Source organism: Anser brachyrhynchus (assembly GCF_964034855.1).
Source record: "Anser brachyrhynchus genome assembly, chromosome: 1".
In the NCBI taxonomy this organism is placed as follows: domain Eukaryota; kingdom Metazoa; phylum Chordata; class Aves; order Anseriformes; family Anatidae; genus Anser; species Anser brachyrhynchus.
In genome coordinates, this window is record NC_137694.1 from 70,886,821 (window position 1) to 70,904,603 (window position 17,783).

General features: G+C 38.3%; 1 protein-coding gene across 1 annotated transcript in view; it reads left to right on the forward strand.

Annotated features, from left to right (window-relative positions):
• Positions 1–17,783, forward strand: part of LOC308185124 (potassium voltage-gated channel subfamily KQT member 1-like) — a 524,663-nt gene that overhangs the window by 73,420 nt on the left and 433,460 nt on the right. Inside the window, exons 8-11 of the mRNA XM_080572865.1 lie at positions 4,234–4,344; positions 5,316–5,411; positions 6,271–6,399; positions 8,139–8,301. Coding sequence (XP_080428991.1) covers positions 4,234–4,344; positions 5,316–5,411; positions 6,271–6,399; positions 8,139–8,301 — 499 coding nt within the window. The remainder of the gene's footprint in view (positions 1–4,233; positions 4,345–5,315; positions 5,412–6,270; positions 6,400–8,138; positions 8,302–17,783) is intronic.

The window sequence follows — 17,783 nt, forward strand, 5'->3', positions numbered from 1 at the left end:
CTGGCAGAGGTCCTTGGGAACAATTGCTCAGAATTTCCAGTAGTAAATTTCTATACCAGAGGTGGTGGTCTGAACCCCTTTATTTTTAATACTTTTTTTTTTTTTTTTTAAATGTGTGCAGTTCTGGCTCTTCAAGCTTCAGGACACCTGCCTGTCTTAAAGCATGTGAGAAGCTGTGTTGTCTTCTACTAAATTAGAGTTCTTGCTTTTTTGAAGTGTAAATGTATGTTTTCAGAGGCTGCATTAGAGCATGTGTGTACCAGCTGGAATGTGCCATAGTAAATCTTTGTTAAGAAGCAGGTGTCATTTTCCAAAGTCTACTTATTAAACATTCTGTGGGCAGATTACTAATAACTTCTGTATGTACAAGCAAAAAGAAATCTGATTGTGATTAAGAAAGCCAGAGAATTACATTATCTATAATCCTTTCCACATACTTCAATGCACTAATTAGATTACCAAGAAGGAACCCTCTTAAGGTAGCAAGGGAAAAACTTTCTGAGACATGTTCAGGCACCTGCAGGAATCTGCAAGCCAAATAAATGCCTGCTGGCACCTGCAGGAATCTGCAAGCCAAATAAATGCCTGCTGTAGGGATGAAAAATAGTATTTTCTCTGGTTATGGCTTTCATGCTATCTTCCATAGTAACACTAAGACAGTTCAACATTACTGCAGTTTGTTTTTATGTCCTCAGTGCTGGAAAACTCAAACACACAGAGACACAGAAACAGACACAAACCAAACCAAACCAAAACAAAAACAAACAAACAAACAAACAAACAAAACAACAAGAAGACTTTCATAAGAAAGAGGAGGAAAAGGAAGGAAAAGTCCTAGACTTTAAGGGGTCATCCAGGTGTACTGAGGAGCTGAAGAGCCATTAAAGAAACACAGTTTTAAAATCCTCCACTCTCTGCTAACACACACTGTGTTTCGAAGTTTTGGGGGGTTTGGTTTAGTTCTGGGGGCTGGCAAACTCATCTGATTGTACTGCTGGTAGTATGCAGTGGCTGAGTCATTTCATGGGCAAGTCACACCATGTCTGGACAAACACCTGACAAGACAGGGTTCCTGCTGAGGGCAGCCTGCAGTTCAAGGTAGTAATATTCATTAGAGGATACAGATACTACAAAGTTGACTTGATCAAATGAGAAATTCATGATGAATAAACACAAGTCTGATTTTTTTTAACTTGGAAAAATTCAATTTGATAGTAATTGGTTATTTTTCCCTTCAAATTTTCCTTCCAGCATTCTGCAGAACTGCTCTCAGAGCAGGAGGAAATGTATTTTTCCCATGGCTTGATTGTTGATAGTTTTTTTTTTTTAAATTTCCTCAAAAGCCTATATTGCAGAATATCTAAGTATATGTCAGTGACTTTTCCCATAAAAGGCAGTATTTCCACACCCGCTTTCATAATCAGTGTAGATTTATATATTGTTTTATGTCTGTTTTGGCTGTATTTCTGCTACCACTCAGGGCAAGGTGAAGGGAACCAGGTTTAGAGCTGGAGCTCTCAAATAGAAGTACTTTTTTTTTTTTTTCTATTTGAAGCTCTCTCAAGTGGTTGGCATTGGTGACAGAAGTCTACATTTCCTCACCAGAAGCTTTCCACCTCTCATGGGTAGAGGTCATCTTTGCTACTTTGCCATACTGCCATCATGTGTACTGTTGTGTCAGGGCTGTGCATACACTAATGAGCCTGACCAGTCACACCTGGACCATCCCATAACACCCACATTCCAGAGGCTCTGTTTAAGCTCAGCACTGGGCACTTCCTCTCTGCCTGAGCTTTGCTGAATGGGAGCTGGCCTCTAGCTTGGTCATGTTCTTGTGCTCTAGACCTCAGCCTGTGGGTTGACTTCTACTCTTGACTTCAGGCTTCCTTCATTGCCTTCTGATTTGAACTCTCTTTTGGATATGGCTGCCATCTGTGAGGTTAGGTATGGGGTAGGGAGGCCCCATCTGGCCATTTTGGGATCCCCTTGGCTTCTGGCTCACCTTCTCTGTGGGAGCAGCTGTCCCTTGCTTCACTATAAACCCTCCTGAGAGACCAGCTTTCCTTTGTCTTCTGATCTCCCTACAGTGCCAAACCCTTACTGACCACTGGGCTCCACACAAATTCTTCTCCAGCCTGCCAGGACTCACTAGGGGTAGCCTAACTCTTCTGTCCTTCTCAGGCCTTCTGGCTTCTGTGGCTTTTCACAGGTGGCCTCTCCTCTACCAAGCATGAAGTCACTCATGTCACGTCCCTTTCCAGTTTCCTGTCCCTATTCCAGTTCTGTACCCTGGAAAAGTCCACTGATATCCCATAGTGGTGATGTCTCTCTATGGCAAGTTCCTCCTGATCCCAGACCTCTGAGAAATGTGAGGATGTTGCTAGAAGAGAGGGCTGTTCTCATGGCCCTAAATGGATAACTGGCTTTAACGGCCCTAATAAGCACCACCTGTAGCATCTACCCCCCCTCTACCCAGGGGCTCTGAGCCTAGCTCTGTGCCCTCATTTCATGCCTAAATTGTTCTGGAGCTTAGGTGATTTTCACCTGGAACAAAGCTATGTTTGGTTGTAGAGTTCCCTGCTTCTGACCTGAATATGTAGGGTGACTTTCTGGCTTGATCTTGGTTCTGCCTCATGTTGTGATGTTGTAGACCATCATTATGATCTAGACTGTTGGTTGGACCTGGCCACTGTTTCCACATCTTTCCTGCTTGGGTACTGTGGGACTGTTATCCCACTTGGCTCTGTGATCACTAACCCTTAAGAAACATTCAGCTGTACCCTGACAGGCTATGAGCAGATCTAGTAAAGTACATCCCATGGCTCAAATGCAATTTTAAATCCCAGGGAACTGTAGTTGTGAGGGAAAAAAAACAAAACAAAACAAAACAAAAAAACTAAGAACATGGGGCTCAGCTGTATTTAGTTCTTGGTTTACTGAAATGTTTTCTTGTTTTCTTTGGGAGTTAGTGTTCTGGAGTATTTGGATGTTTCTCATCCTGGTATGAGGGTTCTGCTGTGGTAGTGTTAGTTCTGTCCCTTATCTTTCTTGCCAGTACAGTGAGTAGCTTACCCTGACACAGCTAGTGTTTCTGCCTGACTGCAAATTTGGCAAATGTTTGTGCATCAGTTGTGTGTGACTCAGTGATTTTAAGGCTTACATCTCAACACTGTAGGACTATCACAGAATCATCTAGGTTGGAAGAGACCTCCAAGATCACCGAGTCCAACCTCTGCCCTAACACTAACAAGTCCTCCTCTAAACCGTATCACTAAGGGCTACATCTAAACGTCTTTTAAAGACCTCCAGGGATGGTGACTTAACCACTTCCCCGGGTAGCCTATTCCAATGCCTAACAACCCTTTCAGTAAAGAAGTTCTTCCTAATGTCCAAGCTAAACCTCCCCTGGCGCAACTTTAGCCCATTCCCCCTCATCCTGTCACCAGGCACATGGGAGAATAGACCAACCCCCACCTCTCTACAGCCTCCTTTAAGGTACTTGTAGAGTGCAATAAGGTCACCCCTGAACCTCCTCTTCTCCAGGCTGAACAATCCCAGCTCCCTCAGCTGCTCCTCGGAAGATGTGTTCTCCAGACCCCTCACCAGCTTCATTGCCCTTCTCTGGACTCTCTCAAGCACCTCCATGTCCTTCTTGTAGCGAGGGTCCTAAAACTGAACACAGTACTCGAGGTGCGGCCTCACCAGAGCCGAGTACAGGGGGACAATCACTTCCCTGGTCCTGCTGGCCACACTGTTTCTTATACAAGCCAGGATGCTGTTGGCCTTCTTGGCCACCTGAGCACCATGCTGGCTCATATTCAGCTATCAAGCAATATATATTAAAAATAAAAATTAAAAACAAAAATACTGCAAGCCCATGATTTCAAGCCTATAGGGGCATCCTTCCAGTTCAGGAGGATGTAAACAGCCAGCTATGAACTGTGAGAACAGTCTTCCTGGGTCAAGCCTAGTGTCACTTCTCCAGCAGTGGCCATTTGTGAATACCTGTTGAAGAATATAAAAACAGAATAAGCCTACAGTGATGTTCAATGTACTCCTATGGTTTCCTTACACACAAATCCAAACACCGTTGATCCACTTGTATCTCCTGATACTTGTATCTCCTACTCCTTTTACTCTTTTTTTTTTTTTTTCCCCTTTTTTAGTTCCCTCTGCTCTTGGGGAAAAACATGTATGGTATTGCAGTGAATAAGATGTATGTTTCTGGCCTAGGTGACAGTCACAACAATTGGTTATGGAGACAAAGTTCCCCAGACATGGATTGGGAAGACTGTTGCTTCCTGTTTCTCGGTATTTGCTATATCTTTCTTTGCTCTACCAGCGGTAAGTAGAACTTGGATGTTTTTTAAGTGTCTGACTTGGACTGCACAGGTTAAATCAGTACCTTTAATAGGAAATAATGGGCTGGGTGTTGCTTCAGAATGTTTGCTTACATGCACATCTATAAATATGTTTGTGTATTTGTGCACATGCAAAAATGAATAAAACTGCTGTCTTTCTACTGTAGTCATTTTCTTTAGAGATAAGCATTTTAAGAAGGAGATGTTTTCACTACTCTGGAGAAAGGGAGAGATTTATTTCATGTCAGTGTCAGAGGTGAAACATCCTTTGTTTCTGTTATTTTATGATAACGTAGAAACTACCTGGGGTATTGAGAAGAGAAGCTCTGCCACAAAACAGAAATTTAGGAAATTGCATTTACTTTCCTACATAGTACTGTAAAGTATCATTGCTGGCCTTTCTGAATTTTCAGTTAACTGATTAGGGAATGTATAGACAAGAATATAAAAAAATAGAATAGATAAAGTATTTCTTCAGTTACTATCAGTTTTAATAAAAATGCTTAAATCATAAAGCATATCTGACTTTGTTACTTGTTTTGCCTGGAAAATCAAACTGAGTTGTGGCTTTGCGTGGGTCGTGTGCCTTTTTTTTTTTTTTTTTTGAGACATTAAAAACAAGTGCAAAGAACAGCTATAGATCGGTCTTATGACATTGGCATTTGCTTCCCCCACCATTGTGTAGGGTTGTCTTTGAAATGTGACTGCCACTTTGTGAATGCCCCTGTGGCTAATGTTGCCTATAGACTGCAATAAGCATGCTGTTTGTTGCAGTTACATGATGCCAACATCAACATGCTCAATTTCAATTTTGTTAGGTAAATAGCTTTTTATTACTGTGGATATTTGAAAGCTTGTCTTTTTTTAAATGGCCATTTATTTAATGCATTAAGTGTTTGGCTTAGGTGCATAAAATCATGTTGCAGTCTCACCAGTAATTTTATTTATATTTAGGGTATTCTAGGGTCTGGTTTTGCCCTGAAAGTACAGCAGAAGCAACGTCAGAAGCATTTCAACAGACAAATCCCAGCAGCAGCTTCTCTAATTCAGGTCAGACCCCTAGCAGTAAAATATACAGGAGAGTGATGGAGAGGCAGTAGGGCCTAGCAGTTCATGTACTATCTGAGAATCACAGTTTCTGGGCTTTATTATAAATCTATAAGTTGTGTTTAACCACAGAGGTTCTTTGGTACACTTCAGTCCCTAGAAAGAATTAGATAACTGCCTGTCCCACATCCATTCTTATGAGCAGGAGGCTTCACTAACCAGACATTCACAGGCATCATAACAGTATTTGGATGCAGCTAAAGTAAACTTAAGTTGGTAAAAAAAAATAAATTAAAATCCTTGTCATAATCTTTAATTGTTAACTTCTTTTTTTTTATTCCCTTAGCTCCTATGTGTTTGCCAAATTCAGAGGTGAAGAATGTGTATATGTATATTTGTATACACACCTCAGTTTAGAAAAATGTCTCAGCATAGCTTTTCATATTATATAAAGAATGCACTAACATGGTGTGCAAATGCTAAAATGTGGCATGCTGCAGAAGAGGGGAAGCAGCAGCATTATATACTTGTGGGGATTCATTGTTATGGAGGATGGTTTTCCTTGCTGTGAGCAGTGGTTAGACCCCAGCTCCTAGGAGAATACTACAGAGAGTATACTTAAAATCACAGTGCTGACTACATTTCCTGGTGCCTCACTGAAGCTGTATATAGGGGAAGAGTGAATTTTATTAGGCATGTGGTTTGGTATAGCACAGCAAGTGCAGTCAGAAACCTTTGAATCATGTTTAAATTGATTGAAGATGCTGCTCTCAGTTTGGTTTGCAGCAAATTCTGACTTATACATCCTGCAAAACAGTTCCTGCTTATACACTGAGAATATTGTTTTGGGATTTTATTATAGACACTGTGGCGGTGCTATGCGGCAGAGAAATCTTACAGTTCTACAACAACATGGAAAATCTATGTTACATCACCTGCACAAAACCCCAAAAAACCACCAGCGCCATCTAGCCCTAGTATGGGAAAACAGGTAACATAGACTCGACAGAGCTATCTATTCTGTCCTTGGGTTTAATTTGGTTGGATAACTTGACAAAAACATTATAAAGAGTCCAAAAAATTTGGAGAGCTGAGAGAGATTTTCAATGGGACTTTTGTTTTCCTTTTGCCACAGCGGGATCAATTTAGTTTTCCTTACAATATTCCTGAAGGACTAATGCCTTCTACTATTAGATTTGCCTTGCTGATCTGACAGATGCTTATTCTCCATTATTTTACTCCCTTTGAAGTCTATTCTACCTTCTCAAAGATTGTATAAGTCGTTGATACCATTCTCCATTTTGTATTCATTTTGCACAGTAATTCATACCGGAAGAAAGAAGAATGCTAGTTAAAAAATTTACATTCACACTCATTTGACTGAGAGTAGCTGCATTTGTCTTGCTCATGTACATCTTTCTGTGGTACTTTATCTTTGGGGGTACATGGAAGTTTGAGGAAATTCCTGAGCATTGGCTGCAATAAATTGGAACAATTTTTGTCTGCGTAGGTGGAATTGCCTAAACATAGGTATGTAGTTTCACTGGCAACCTTGCCTAGATTTTCGTATGCATTCTGGAAAGGCAGAGGTCTGCAACAGGACTAGCTCAGGTACATGGGGTTTCTAAAGTGGTGGATGGTAGAGGCCTGCTTTTAGGCAATGAGGTCCCACTGATGCCTGTCACTCAATGGAGAATTGCAATATGATTACTCCACAGCATGTGCAGGTACCTTTATCAATATGATCTGTGTGCATGTGTATGTTTTGGCTTTAGAGTGGTGCAGTTTGCTCAGTGCTGAGCAGAGTGTAACTGTTGTGAGACTAGTTACTCCTTAACTTGAGGCACAACAGCCAGGAGGAAAGGGGTAAAGCAGAAGTAAGGCAGAGTACTATGTGTTGCTGAACAGCATGCAATACCTGTTGGGAGAATTGGAAAAAGTATTGTTTGTCCTTAGTATTTTCCCTCTTTTTCTCTATGAGATGAGTTCCCTAATATATTATTAAACTTGAACTTCATTATGAATTGCTAACCCCAATTCATTAACTTTAATGGTTCTTTCATTTCTCTTTTCTCTACATAGCCCCTCATTTTAAAGACTTAAATGTATACTGATCTTGTGCGTATGGTTGAATTTTGTTCTTTAAAGAATTTAGAGTTCCTTTTCCTGTTATAAAAACCCATGCATGTGGATGCATGGTAGTGCATCCACAATCTAAAATAAACATCCATTTCTACTATTTTTCTTGTCCTGTTTGATTAATTTCAAACATGCTTTTGTTTCAGTGCTTGTGGATCTGAACAGAAACTTTCTTTAATTGAGAAAATCACCTAGTGCTTTGCTCATATTTCAAAGCCTGCAATTAATTAGTCATCTGTTTAATTAGCAATAAAGAAAAGCTACACCCAAGCTATTATATACTCAAATGATTAATATTTTGGGTGCCTTGAATTTCAGATATGGCTTGAGAAATTGTAACTGATAAAATTCTAACTGATAACTGATTTTCAGAATGTGCTAAGCATCTTCCCTTAAGAGTAACCCTTACCAAATTTAAAATAATAATCTAAAATGAGCCATTCTGTAAGCATTAACCAAGAATGTAACACTTTTACTGAATTACAATTGCACTGAAATAAATAATCCTGCTGAGATGAATTTATTGTACAGGGAGGTTCTTTTCTGGTTTTCATAGTATGTTTTGATATCATCCTCTTTCTACTACCACAGGCTAGAAGATCCAAAAGAAAAGGGAAACCAGGCTGTGGTAATGGTTCTGCACCTGTGATAAACCCAGGAGAGAATGCCTTATCTATTCCACAGATCACTTATGATCATGTTGATGAACAAGAAGACAAAAAAGATGTGTCTTTCTACATCGATGAACCAGGAGGTAATTTACATTTAGGCTAGCATTTTTAAGAGAGAATGTTAACAGTAACTAAACTGATGAAAATTTCTGTGAAAAATAATATAAAAGTAATCAGTAACGCAAAATGTGTCAAAAATTACAGGGAGACTCAAAGTAACAGAAATGCAAAAGGAAATTTTTAGATGTGTGGTGTGAACATAAAAAACAAAAACCTTTTTTGTTTCAAATTCTACATTTTGGAATTATTTCAGCTGGATGGAAAGCTTCCTCAGATCTATGCCACTATTAAACTTTACCTCACATAGAGCCTGAAGAAAGGAAAATAAAATAGGAAAAATATCTTTACTTTTTTACAGCACCTTCTTAAACACTGTGCAAATAAATTGTGATAGGCATAAAATATTTACCCATTCCTTTGTTAACCAGGAGGTTTTGATAAGTGTTTTGTTTATTACTTCACTAAAATATTGTGTTGCTATGAGTGGTTGTATTTCAATATGGAAAGTGGTTGAATTTCTTTGCTGAGCTAAGATATTGCTGCGTTTGTAAAAATTCTTTTCCACCATGAACTTCATTTAAAGATGGTGGGTATAAAATAACATTGTTTATTATGAAGTGAGGATTTTTTTGAAAGTTAGTTTTTCCATCGTTGTGCTGACTTCCTTTGTCTCATGTGATGGGAAGGGAAACATGCAAGTTCTGGATTTGCTAAAGTCTTTAGCTTAAAGAGAAACTGTTTCCTCATAGTTCAAGGAGTTATGTTCTGTACATAGAGGCATGCAAAACTTGGACAAGTTAACTGAGGTGTCCAAAGATGTTGGTCCTAGTCAAAGGCAGTAGCGCTGAATTATGGTCTCATTTGCTGCTTTCACATAAGTTTTCATCTGTCCTTGCTAAACCTGAGTGTCAACTCTGTATGAAATAGCTCTTATGTGGCATTGAGGCTGATACAATTTCAGCCTGGAGAGAGTATGTCTGTAGTCTTGACACGATGATCTCTTTAATTAAATATATATCCATGTATATTAAATATTTTTACTCCCAGAGTGAATGTGTAATGTCTTCTGAATGAAATCAAATGCAGTAGTTTTACTGGGCTGTTCTGACTTTAGATTTGCCAGAGAGTGTTGTTAACCTGTTATATTCAAGTGAGAGCAATTAGCTGCTTGCTATTCCACATCTGACTGGGAACTGTGGCATACTGAAACACATCTGCAAGGGGTAGGAGCATCTTGCTCCTAGCGTTTTAGAAAGATCTTCAAGACTCTACTTTATGCAATTGATAGCCATGAACCTGCTGTTCTGGGAGGAAACGTTTTTCTTCTCCTGGTGTAGGTTTTCATTCTTGTTCTGGTTTATATTTTGATTTTCCTTCTGTCATGTTGTGTTGAGGTCAAGAGTGCTTTTCAGCAATGACAGTATTTTTGACAGTGTTGTTGCTTGGCAATTCCTGTGTTTTTGTAGGTTTCTGGGAAAGGGGTGAATGGTGTGGTTTATGAAGTTGCTGGTTTAAAAATTTTCCTCTTTACAGAATACAACAATTCTCAACACCCTTGTTTATTAGAAATGTGCAGCTTCCCTTGCTGATCAGTGCAGATTTAGCTGAGTGTATCTTGGTATTGTGGCATCACTCAGTGCTGGACAGAAGCAAAAAAAAAAAAAAAAAAAGAAAGGCTTGTGCAATGGTGTAACTTCTAACTTTAATAAAGAATTGAGGACTAAGTTGCCTGTAATCATGCCTCAGCCAGTGCTTGTATCTTCACTTCAGCTGTATTCCTTCAATGTTAGTCTGAGCAAAGCACTGTCCCTCAGAAGAAAGATTGAAAGGACTAGACTGTAAAATATTTATTTATTTATTTATTTATTTTGCATTACAGCTGGGTAGCAGAGCGAAATGAAAGCATTTTTGCCCTTTTTCTGAAATTGCTTTCTTGTTCAATTCTTACTATAGTTGGTCTAATTTATTCTCATTCTGAGACTCAACCATGCATATTATTCCGTTACCAATCTTTTTTATTTTTTTGCCTTTGCTCATGTCTGGGGTAAGTCACACTTCATTTGGTTTTCTGATTTATTCCTTCTGGTACAAAGCTTCCAGGATTCCAGGCTAACTTGATTGCTCAGTTGACTGAACATTCTTGACACCTCTCAAAAATTTAAACCTGATTTCTCTCAGCAAAGATCTCCTTGCCAGAGTTAATAGGCTTCTATTCTTGAGAAGTAGAAGTACTAGGTTGCAAGCCTGTAAGTGTGGGTGTTTTTTTTTCCTCCCTTAAAGTCTCTCTTAGAAAAGGAAAAAAAAAAATGTAATTGAAAAGAAGTATGCCAGCTTCTATTTCACTGTTGTTATAGTGGAATATTTTATTCATTGGTTGTTGCGGCTGGATGTTTTACAGATGATGGCAGACTTTGAGGTTGAATTAGATCACTTTTATAGGCCTGACCTAGGAGGAGCAGAGCTGTTGCTTTGAAACAGCTCTTCTTGTCTGCTGCTTCAGTCAGATGTGAGAGACTGCAAGGAAACCTGAAACAAATGCCTGGCAACTGCAGTCAAAGGAATAACAGTCCCACTAAGAAAATGCCTTGTTCTGGGCAGAAAATAAACTGACATTCAGTTAAAATTTCCTTGATGGAGAGATTTACCTTGATTCAGGAAGTACATAATGTGAGTGTACCTCTTTTTCATGAGAACTGAGGTTTTTCTTTGGATATCCTGTTTGCGTATCCACGTCCACCCAGCTTCATCTTGGCTTAATCAAAAATTGTGTGGAGGCATATCTTTCAAGGCTAGATAAAAATGCTTTCCTCTTTACCTCTAAATTGAAGGTTTGAGAAAGGGGAGCCTTATAATGCCTATAGATACGATCAACATTAATTTAACACTTGAAATACTCGTATGTGTAATAAAAAAAAAAAAGTATTTTTGTAATTGTATGTGTAATAAAAAAAAAAAAAAGGGTAGTGCATAATGTAGGAACTAGATCTTTATGTACCATAACTGGCTGGATCTTGCAAGAAACGCCTGATAAATCAAAAGATAAACTGCTCTTGACTTAGTTATGCATCTTGGGATTTGTGGCATGACTAGTGTAGCGTGCTCTATACCACTAAGAACTTGACCATCCTTGCAGGAATGGAAAGGCTAAGTCCTTCCACAGTAATATTTTCCTTGAAGTCAAATTTCTTGAAAAGATAAAAATATTTAGAAAGAAATTAAAAGGAACAGCTAGAGCAGACATGGATTTGCTGAAAAAACAATTCTCAGAAATAACTGTGATACTGAAGATACTCTAGTGCAGTGTATTGTTTCTGTGCATTTCCATTGTCTCCAGCTGAGAACTCTTTTGTACCAGGATGCACAGTTTAATTTTTTTCTGCAATGATTTGAAGCTCCTCAGTGACTTCACCTCACCTGAGATTATAGCCATAATTTTTTTCTATAGTCTAGGAATTGAACTTTACCTGTACTTCTGTCAACCAGAGTGTACAGCACATAGTTGCTTGCAGCAGGGTCTGTTATTTAAGATGACATCACACATGTCAACTCTCTGGCATCTTTAATGTGCCTTTAAGATTTAAACAAGGCACTTAACTATCAAGACGATAGTTACTTATTGTATCAAGAGTGAGTGATAGGTCATAAAGACAAATCCAAATAGAAGAATGACAAATAACACTAGAATGCAACTGACATTCTCTTATGTGCATTTGAGTTTCATATTCAAATAACAGCTATACACTGTAATGTATGCTTCTCAAAATGAACTGAATAGCTGTTTCATAACACTTTATTAGGAAAAAAAATTATAAAAATGTGAAAACTTTTGGACCTTACAGGTCAGCCTCTTGGGACTTCTCCAGCAGATGGAATATATTATTCTCTGTCAGTTACTGTAGATTGTATACACAACTTGTTATTGTAAAATTTGTCAAAGTCACAAAACTCTCACACTGATAAATCTCTGCTGGGATAAAAACAAAATTCCCTATTTATCACTATGCTTTTCTGTTTGCTTTTGGGGTTTTCTTGCATGCTGATATTTTTTCATCCTCCTATTCAAACCAAAACTGTACAAGAGTAACTTCTCAATAGGAGAGGTAGAGATTTAATTTTCAGTGCTCCCCAGAATACCTTTTCAAACACTTTTATATAAGTGCATAATAGTGTTAATGCTGATTAATTCTTTCTATAATATTAGTTTGGATGCTGACATTCCAGAATTCACCTATCTAGCACTAGGTTGGTTGTTCCTGGAAATTGGTTGCATTTCCATTGGGAAAAGGGCTGCTTTCCCTCAGTGGTGTAGATAGATTACAATCTGCAGTACATATAAAGAAGCAAACATTTTAAATTAAGTGGATTCATAGATTCCAGTGCTGACAAGTTGAGTGAAAGGTGAGAAAAAACATATGGCTGAAATTAACAGAATAAAGCAAACACCAAAGCATTTGACAGTCTGCCTAACTGTCAGTAAGTCAGGGGGAAAAAAAAAAAAAAAGAAAAAAAAAAGTAAATATAAAGATATGCTCCAAATGAGCAAGGGAAAGTATCCAGATACCTTGCTTCTGAAAAATATCATGCTCTTAAGAAGGTGAGTAGCAGATGCTGGTGGCTTTACGATAAGAACCTATATGCAGTATAGGGCTGTTTAATATCTAAATTTGTCAGTTCAGGACCCATAGTTACTAATGGTACTTGACTGTGAATAAGAATTGTGGAAACACAACCAAATGCTTCTACTGGAGTTTTAAGTCCCTGCTGTTTCAGCCCTGGCTGCCCTGAGCAAGTACTTTCAGTGTATTCTGTGGTTTACCTTGCATGACCAAAGTGGGATAGTAGATCTAGGAGAGGGAGCTGGTGTAAGGGGAGACGAAGGCTGAGAGGAAGAGATCAGCTGCCTCTGCCAAACACATTTTTACTTCTGATTAAATCTGGCAGCTTTTGAGGTTTAATTTTTTTTCCCCTCTGCATTTATTCAACTCTGTTCTGCCTGATTTAGGACCAGAGTTTAGATCACCAATCACTCTGAATTGGACTGAGCAAATACTTTGTTTTAGATGGGAGTCCTTAATGAGAGAAGGCATTTGCAGCTCCCTAAATATTTTCTGCTTCATAATATTAGTAAAACTGATTTTTAGACTTCTTTTTTTCCTCCAGAAAATGTTTGCTTTGTCAAAGACATTTCATTTAGATGAAAACAAATTTAGTTGAAAATGTTCCAACTAATTTTAGTTGTGAAATAAAACTGAATAACACTATGAAGAAAGGCTGAGAGAGCTGGCTGTTCAGCCTGAACAAGAGAAGGCTTTGGGGTGACCTTATTGCAGCTACTCAACACTTAAAGGGGGCTTATGAAAAAGGTGGAGAGCCAACTTTGGGAAGAAGAGAGAAAAGTGGAACAGACATAACAGGCTTCAAGAATGGAAGCTCAGTATTAATAGATAAAGTGTTGTAGGAAGCAAGAGTGAGAAAAGTATAGTGCTTTTATAAGCAAATCTTATAAAAGTAAAATTGAGAATTCAGTGCTAGTATATGTGAAGTCTTGATCTAACCGTTTATTAATCCAGATCCAAGTTACAAAAAAGAAGTTCATTATTATTATATTTTTTGCTTTTTATTTTCATATTCCAAAAGTTGCATTAATAGTAATAATGCAATTAAAACTGTAATATAGACTTCTTAGTTTTTACCTCTTTTCCTCATGTCTGTGCTCTTCCTTCCTCTGCTGCTCTAGATCCTAAGAATTTCATCTGTTGGGGCAGGAGAAGCCCAAGTGTTAAAATAAGCTGGTGCAATCTGGAGTTCTTCACAACAGTATATAAATTCCGTATAATAACAAATATAACGTATATAGTTATGTTATAACTATAGGTATATAAAATATCATATTCCGGAGGAATACTATGTTTGTAGTGATGATTTCTTCTCTCTTAGGACCCACTTGAAATCATATATAAATTTTTGCTAACAATTTTACACTTTTCTTCATTGGTTTGTAGCTCCATGTTTCATCTGGATTTACTATATTATAATCCCATTTATGAATGTGAGACACTGTTTCTTTGTTCTCTGTTACCTTTAAAAAACAATTTTTCTCAGCTCCTTGTCTGCATTTTAATTTAACTGACCACTAGTGAACTGCTTATAGCTGTGGAGACCCCGGTGACAAGACTGTGCCCTTTCTACTATCTTAGGTTGTACTCCTATATACTGCATCCTGTATCTCTACTTCTTGAGGTCTCTGATAGTCTGTCCAGCCTGTATTTCTCTATGATATGCCATTATGTTCACTGTAAATATCTTAGTCTACTAGAATTACTGCTTGTTACAGCTGTAGATATGAAATTATGGTTGTAGTACACAAATATAAACAAAAGTAAAACTAGTTAGATAGAGATACCTGGTCAATTAGAGAAATTGCTTTCATAGCCAAACCACTTAAAGGCAAATCAAAAAAAGTCTGGACGGAGGAGAACTGATACACTTCAGGGATGAAGTTTCACAAATTTGGTACAAAGCCTAGGCCTTCTTATTAGCAATGGAAATACAGGGCAAAACAGGAGAATCTGGGAGATGTAGAAACTTCTTAGTGAATTTACAAGAATATGCCAAACTGTCAATTTTCCAAAATGTAGGAAAGATGGAACAATCTGGGTAAATTGTGAATAACCTAAAATTGAGATGAAAACCTATGGAGAAAGGAAAATTGTCTCCTTTTTTAAACATAAAGGGTAGAAATATTGATGTCAGGAAATAGTTTATTGTGTTTTATTTTTCACAGAAAGTCAACACATTAATTGGAGGCAATGCTACAAGTTGTGCTACTTAATACTATTTAGATAATAATTCAGTGAGGAGCAATTCAAGTTAGAAGAGAAAGGATTAGGAAAGATGCACTGAAGTCATGTGGTTTTTAGTTATATGGGCTTGCAAAGTACATAGCTGAGTAGTTTGGGTGAGGTCAGAAACAACCTGAGAGCTATGAACAGGACTCATAGGAGGCTAGTGAGATTGCAGAGGTCTACAAAAGGAAATACAAAGTGTGCTTTGAAAGAGGGAAGGAGGACTCACAGAATTATGGGCCAGTTGGTTAAAGCCCATGAGAATTCTGAAGTGGTCAAACTGTTAAAACTGATAGTCACACTTAAGTTGGTAGTGACACAGAACAATTGTAGTACTATAGACTCTAAGGATTTCCACTGTAGTTCATTAATGACTGTATGGAAACGCAGACCTTTTGAACCATCTGTGAGCCTTTCCAGTGAACATGAGAAGCAGGCGCTTCATCTTGTAAATTGTTTAAGAATAGCTTTTTGAACTTCCTCCATTTTTCTTGTGTGTACTAATTTTGTTATCTTAGAAAACAACAAAACTACCAAAACAAAGAGCAAAACACCATCAAGGACTGTGGGGTTTTGCCTTAAAGTTTCTTTTCCATAAAAGATATAGAGGCAGTTAAAGAGACTGTCATCATCCTCCATCTCATTTTAACAAAAATTCAGTGCATAATAGCTGGCTGGTTAGACTGCAAGGGAAAACACAGTTTTGGTGTTGAGGCAGTATGCAAAAGGCTTGTCTGGAGTTGAGGAAGAAGTGCTGCATGAGTCAGTGTTCCTGGATTCTGTTCCTAGCTCTGTTACTGATTTGCTATGTAACCTTGGGCAAACAATTAACTCACTGTGCTTCAGCTGCGTCATCTGTTAAATGAATATGTCTCGTCTGTCTGAGATATCATGAGTCTTAATTTTTTATGAAGTGTTTTTAGACTGACACAGCATTACAGAAGTAAAGAATGCTATTAGTCAATGCAGTACTAAACATAGGCCTATTCGTTTATTTATTGTTAGCATAAGCAAGGAGGAGTAGTAATCAGGAATGTCAGATTTTGTAAAAAGAGAAGCTGATTCTTGCAGAAAATACAGTAAATGCTCTGTGGGGGAAAATAAGCTGTTATTTTAATCTAGAATGTGAAGCTACTTTTTAGCAACAGAAATTTGTTCTTTCTGATAGGAATGACAAAATGTTATTGTGAGAGGCCGGGACACCATGTTATTTTTTTAATTATTATTTTTTAAAAACTGGTTCTACTTAAATGCAGGAGTAGGTGCCAGTAGGTATAATTCTCATCTTGATAGATGGACTTAATATGGTTTGAAAAGGTTGTATTTTACGTTGTGCATCATCTAGAAAAGCTGAAAAGATTCCAGAATTAGAAGTAAAATAAACTTTGGTTCTATGTAGTTTGTGTATTTGTTATATATCATACTTGTATATATATGTATGCAACCTTGACCATTGCTTTAAAATTGAGAGAAGAAAATTTGTTCAGGATTATTACTTTTGTTTTGGTTCTGTTCCTTGTTTAGATACCCAGATGTTGGCTGCTTTCTAAACAATTTTTTTGATATGTGTCTTCATGTAGCAGTCTCATAGCAGGCGTTTGAAAAATAACTTTAATATACAGGGATGCATAGTGTTCTTTGCAGATTTTCTCTATCAGAAATCAATTAGTTTCTTTGCTTTTACTTCTGTGCTTTGGAAATGCTTTTATGTGCTTTTATAGATAAGGGAATAGCAACTTGTGTCATCTACCTGGACTTGTGCAAAGCATTTGACACTGTCCCCCATGATATCCTTGTCTCTAAATTGGAGAGACATGGATTTAATAGATGGACCACTGGGTGGGTAAGTAATTGGCTGGCTGGTCACACTCAGAGAGCTGAGGTCAATGTCTCAATGTCTGAATGGAGATCAGAAATGAGTAGGGTTCCTCAGGGGTCAATGTTGGGACTGGTGCTGTTTAACATCTTTGTCTGCGACATGGACAGTGGGATGGAATGCACCCTCAACGAGTCTGCTGATGACACCAAGCTGTGTGGTGCAGTTGACATGCTGGAGGGGTGGTATGCCATCCAGAGAGAGGGACCTGGACAGGCTTGAGAGGTGGGCCTGTGCAACAGGCTGAGAGAATTGGGGTTGTTCAGCTTGGAGAAGAGAAGGCTCTGGGGAGACCATATAGCAGCCTTCCAGTACCTATAGGGGGCCTACAGAAAAGCAGGGAGGCCTAGGACAAAGGTTTTAAGCCTTTTTTTTTTTAAACAAAAGAAAAAGTTTAGATTAGATATTAGGAAGAAATTCTTTACTATGAGGGTGGTGAGGCGCTGGCACAGGTTGCCCAGGGAAGCTGTGGATGCCCCATCCCTGGAAGTGTTGAAGGCCAAATTGGATGGGGCAGCCTGGTCTGGTGGGAGGTGTCCCTGCCCATGGCAGGGGGTTTGGAACTGGATGGTCTTTAAGGTCCCTTCTAACCCAAACCATTCAGTGATTCTGTGATTCATACCTACAGGCATAAGTGTTGTGATAGAAAATCTGACCTGTCAACTTGCCTAAAGATATGTGCAAGGGATTTTTATACCTTGCTGTCAGTTTAATCCTCTCAGGTGTAAAAGCATTGCATGTCTGAATATAAATGGAAGGACAGAAGTCTAAGAAATAAAGCTTT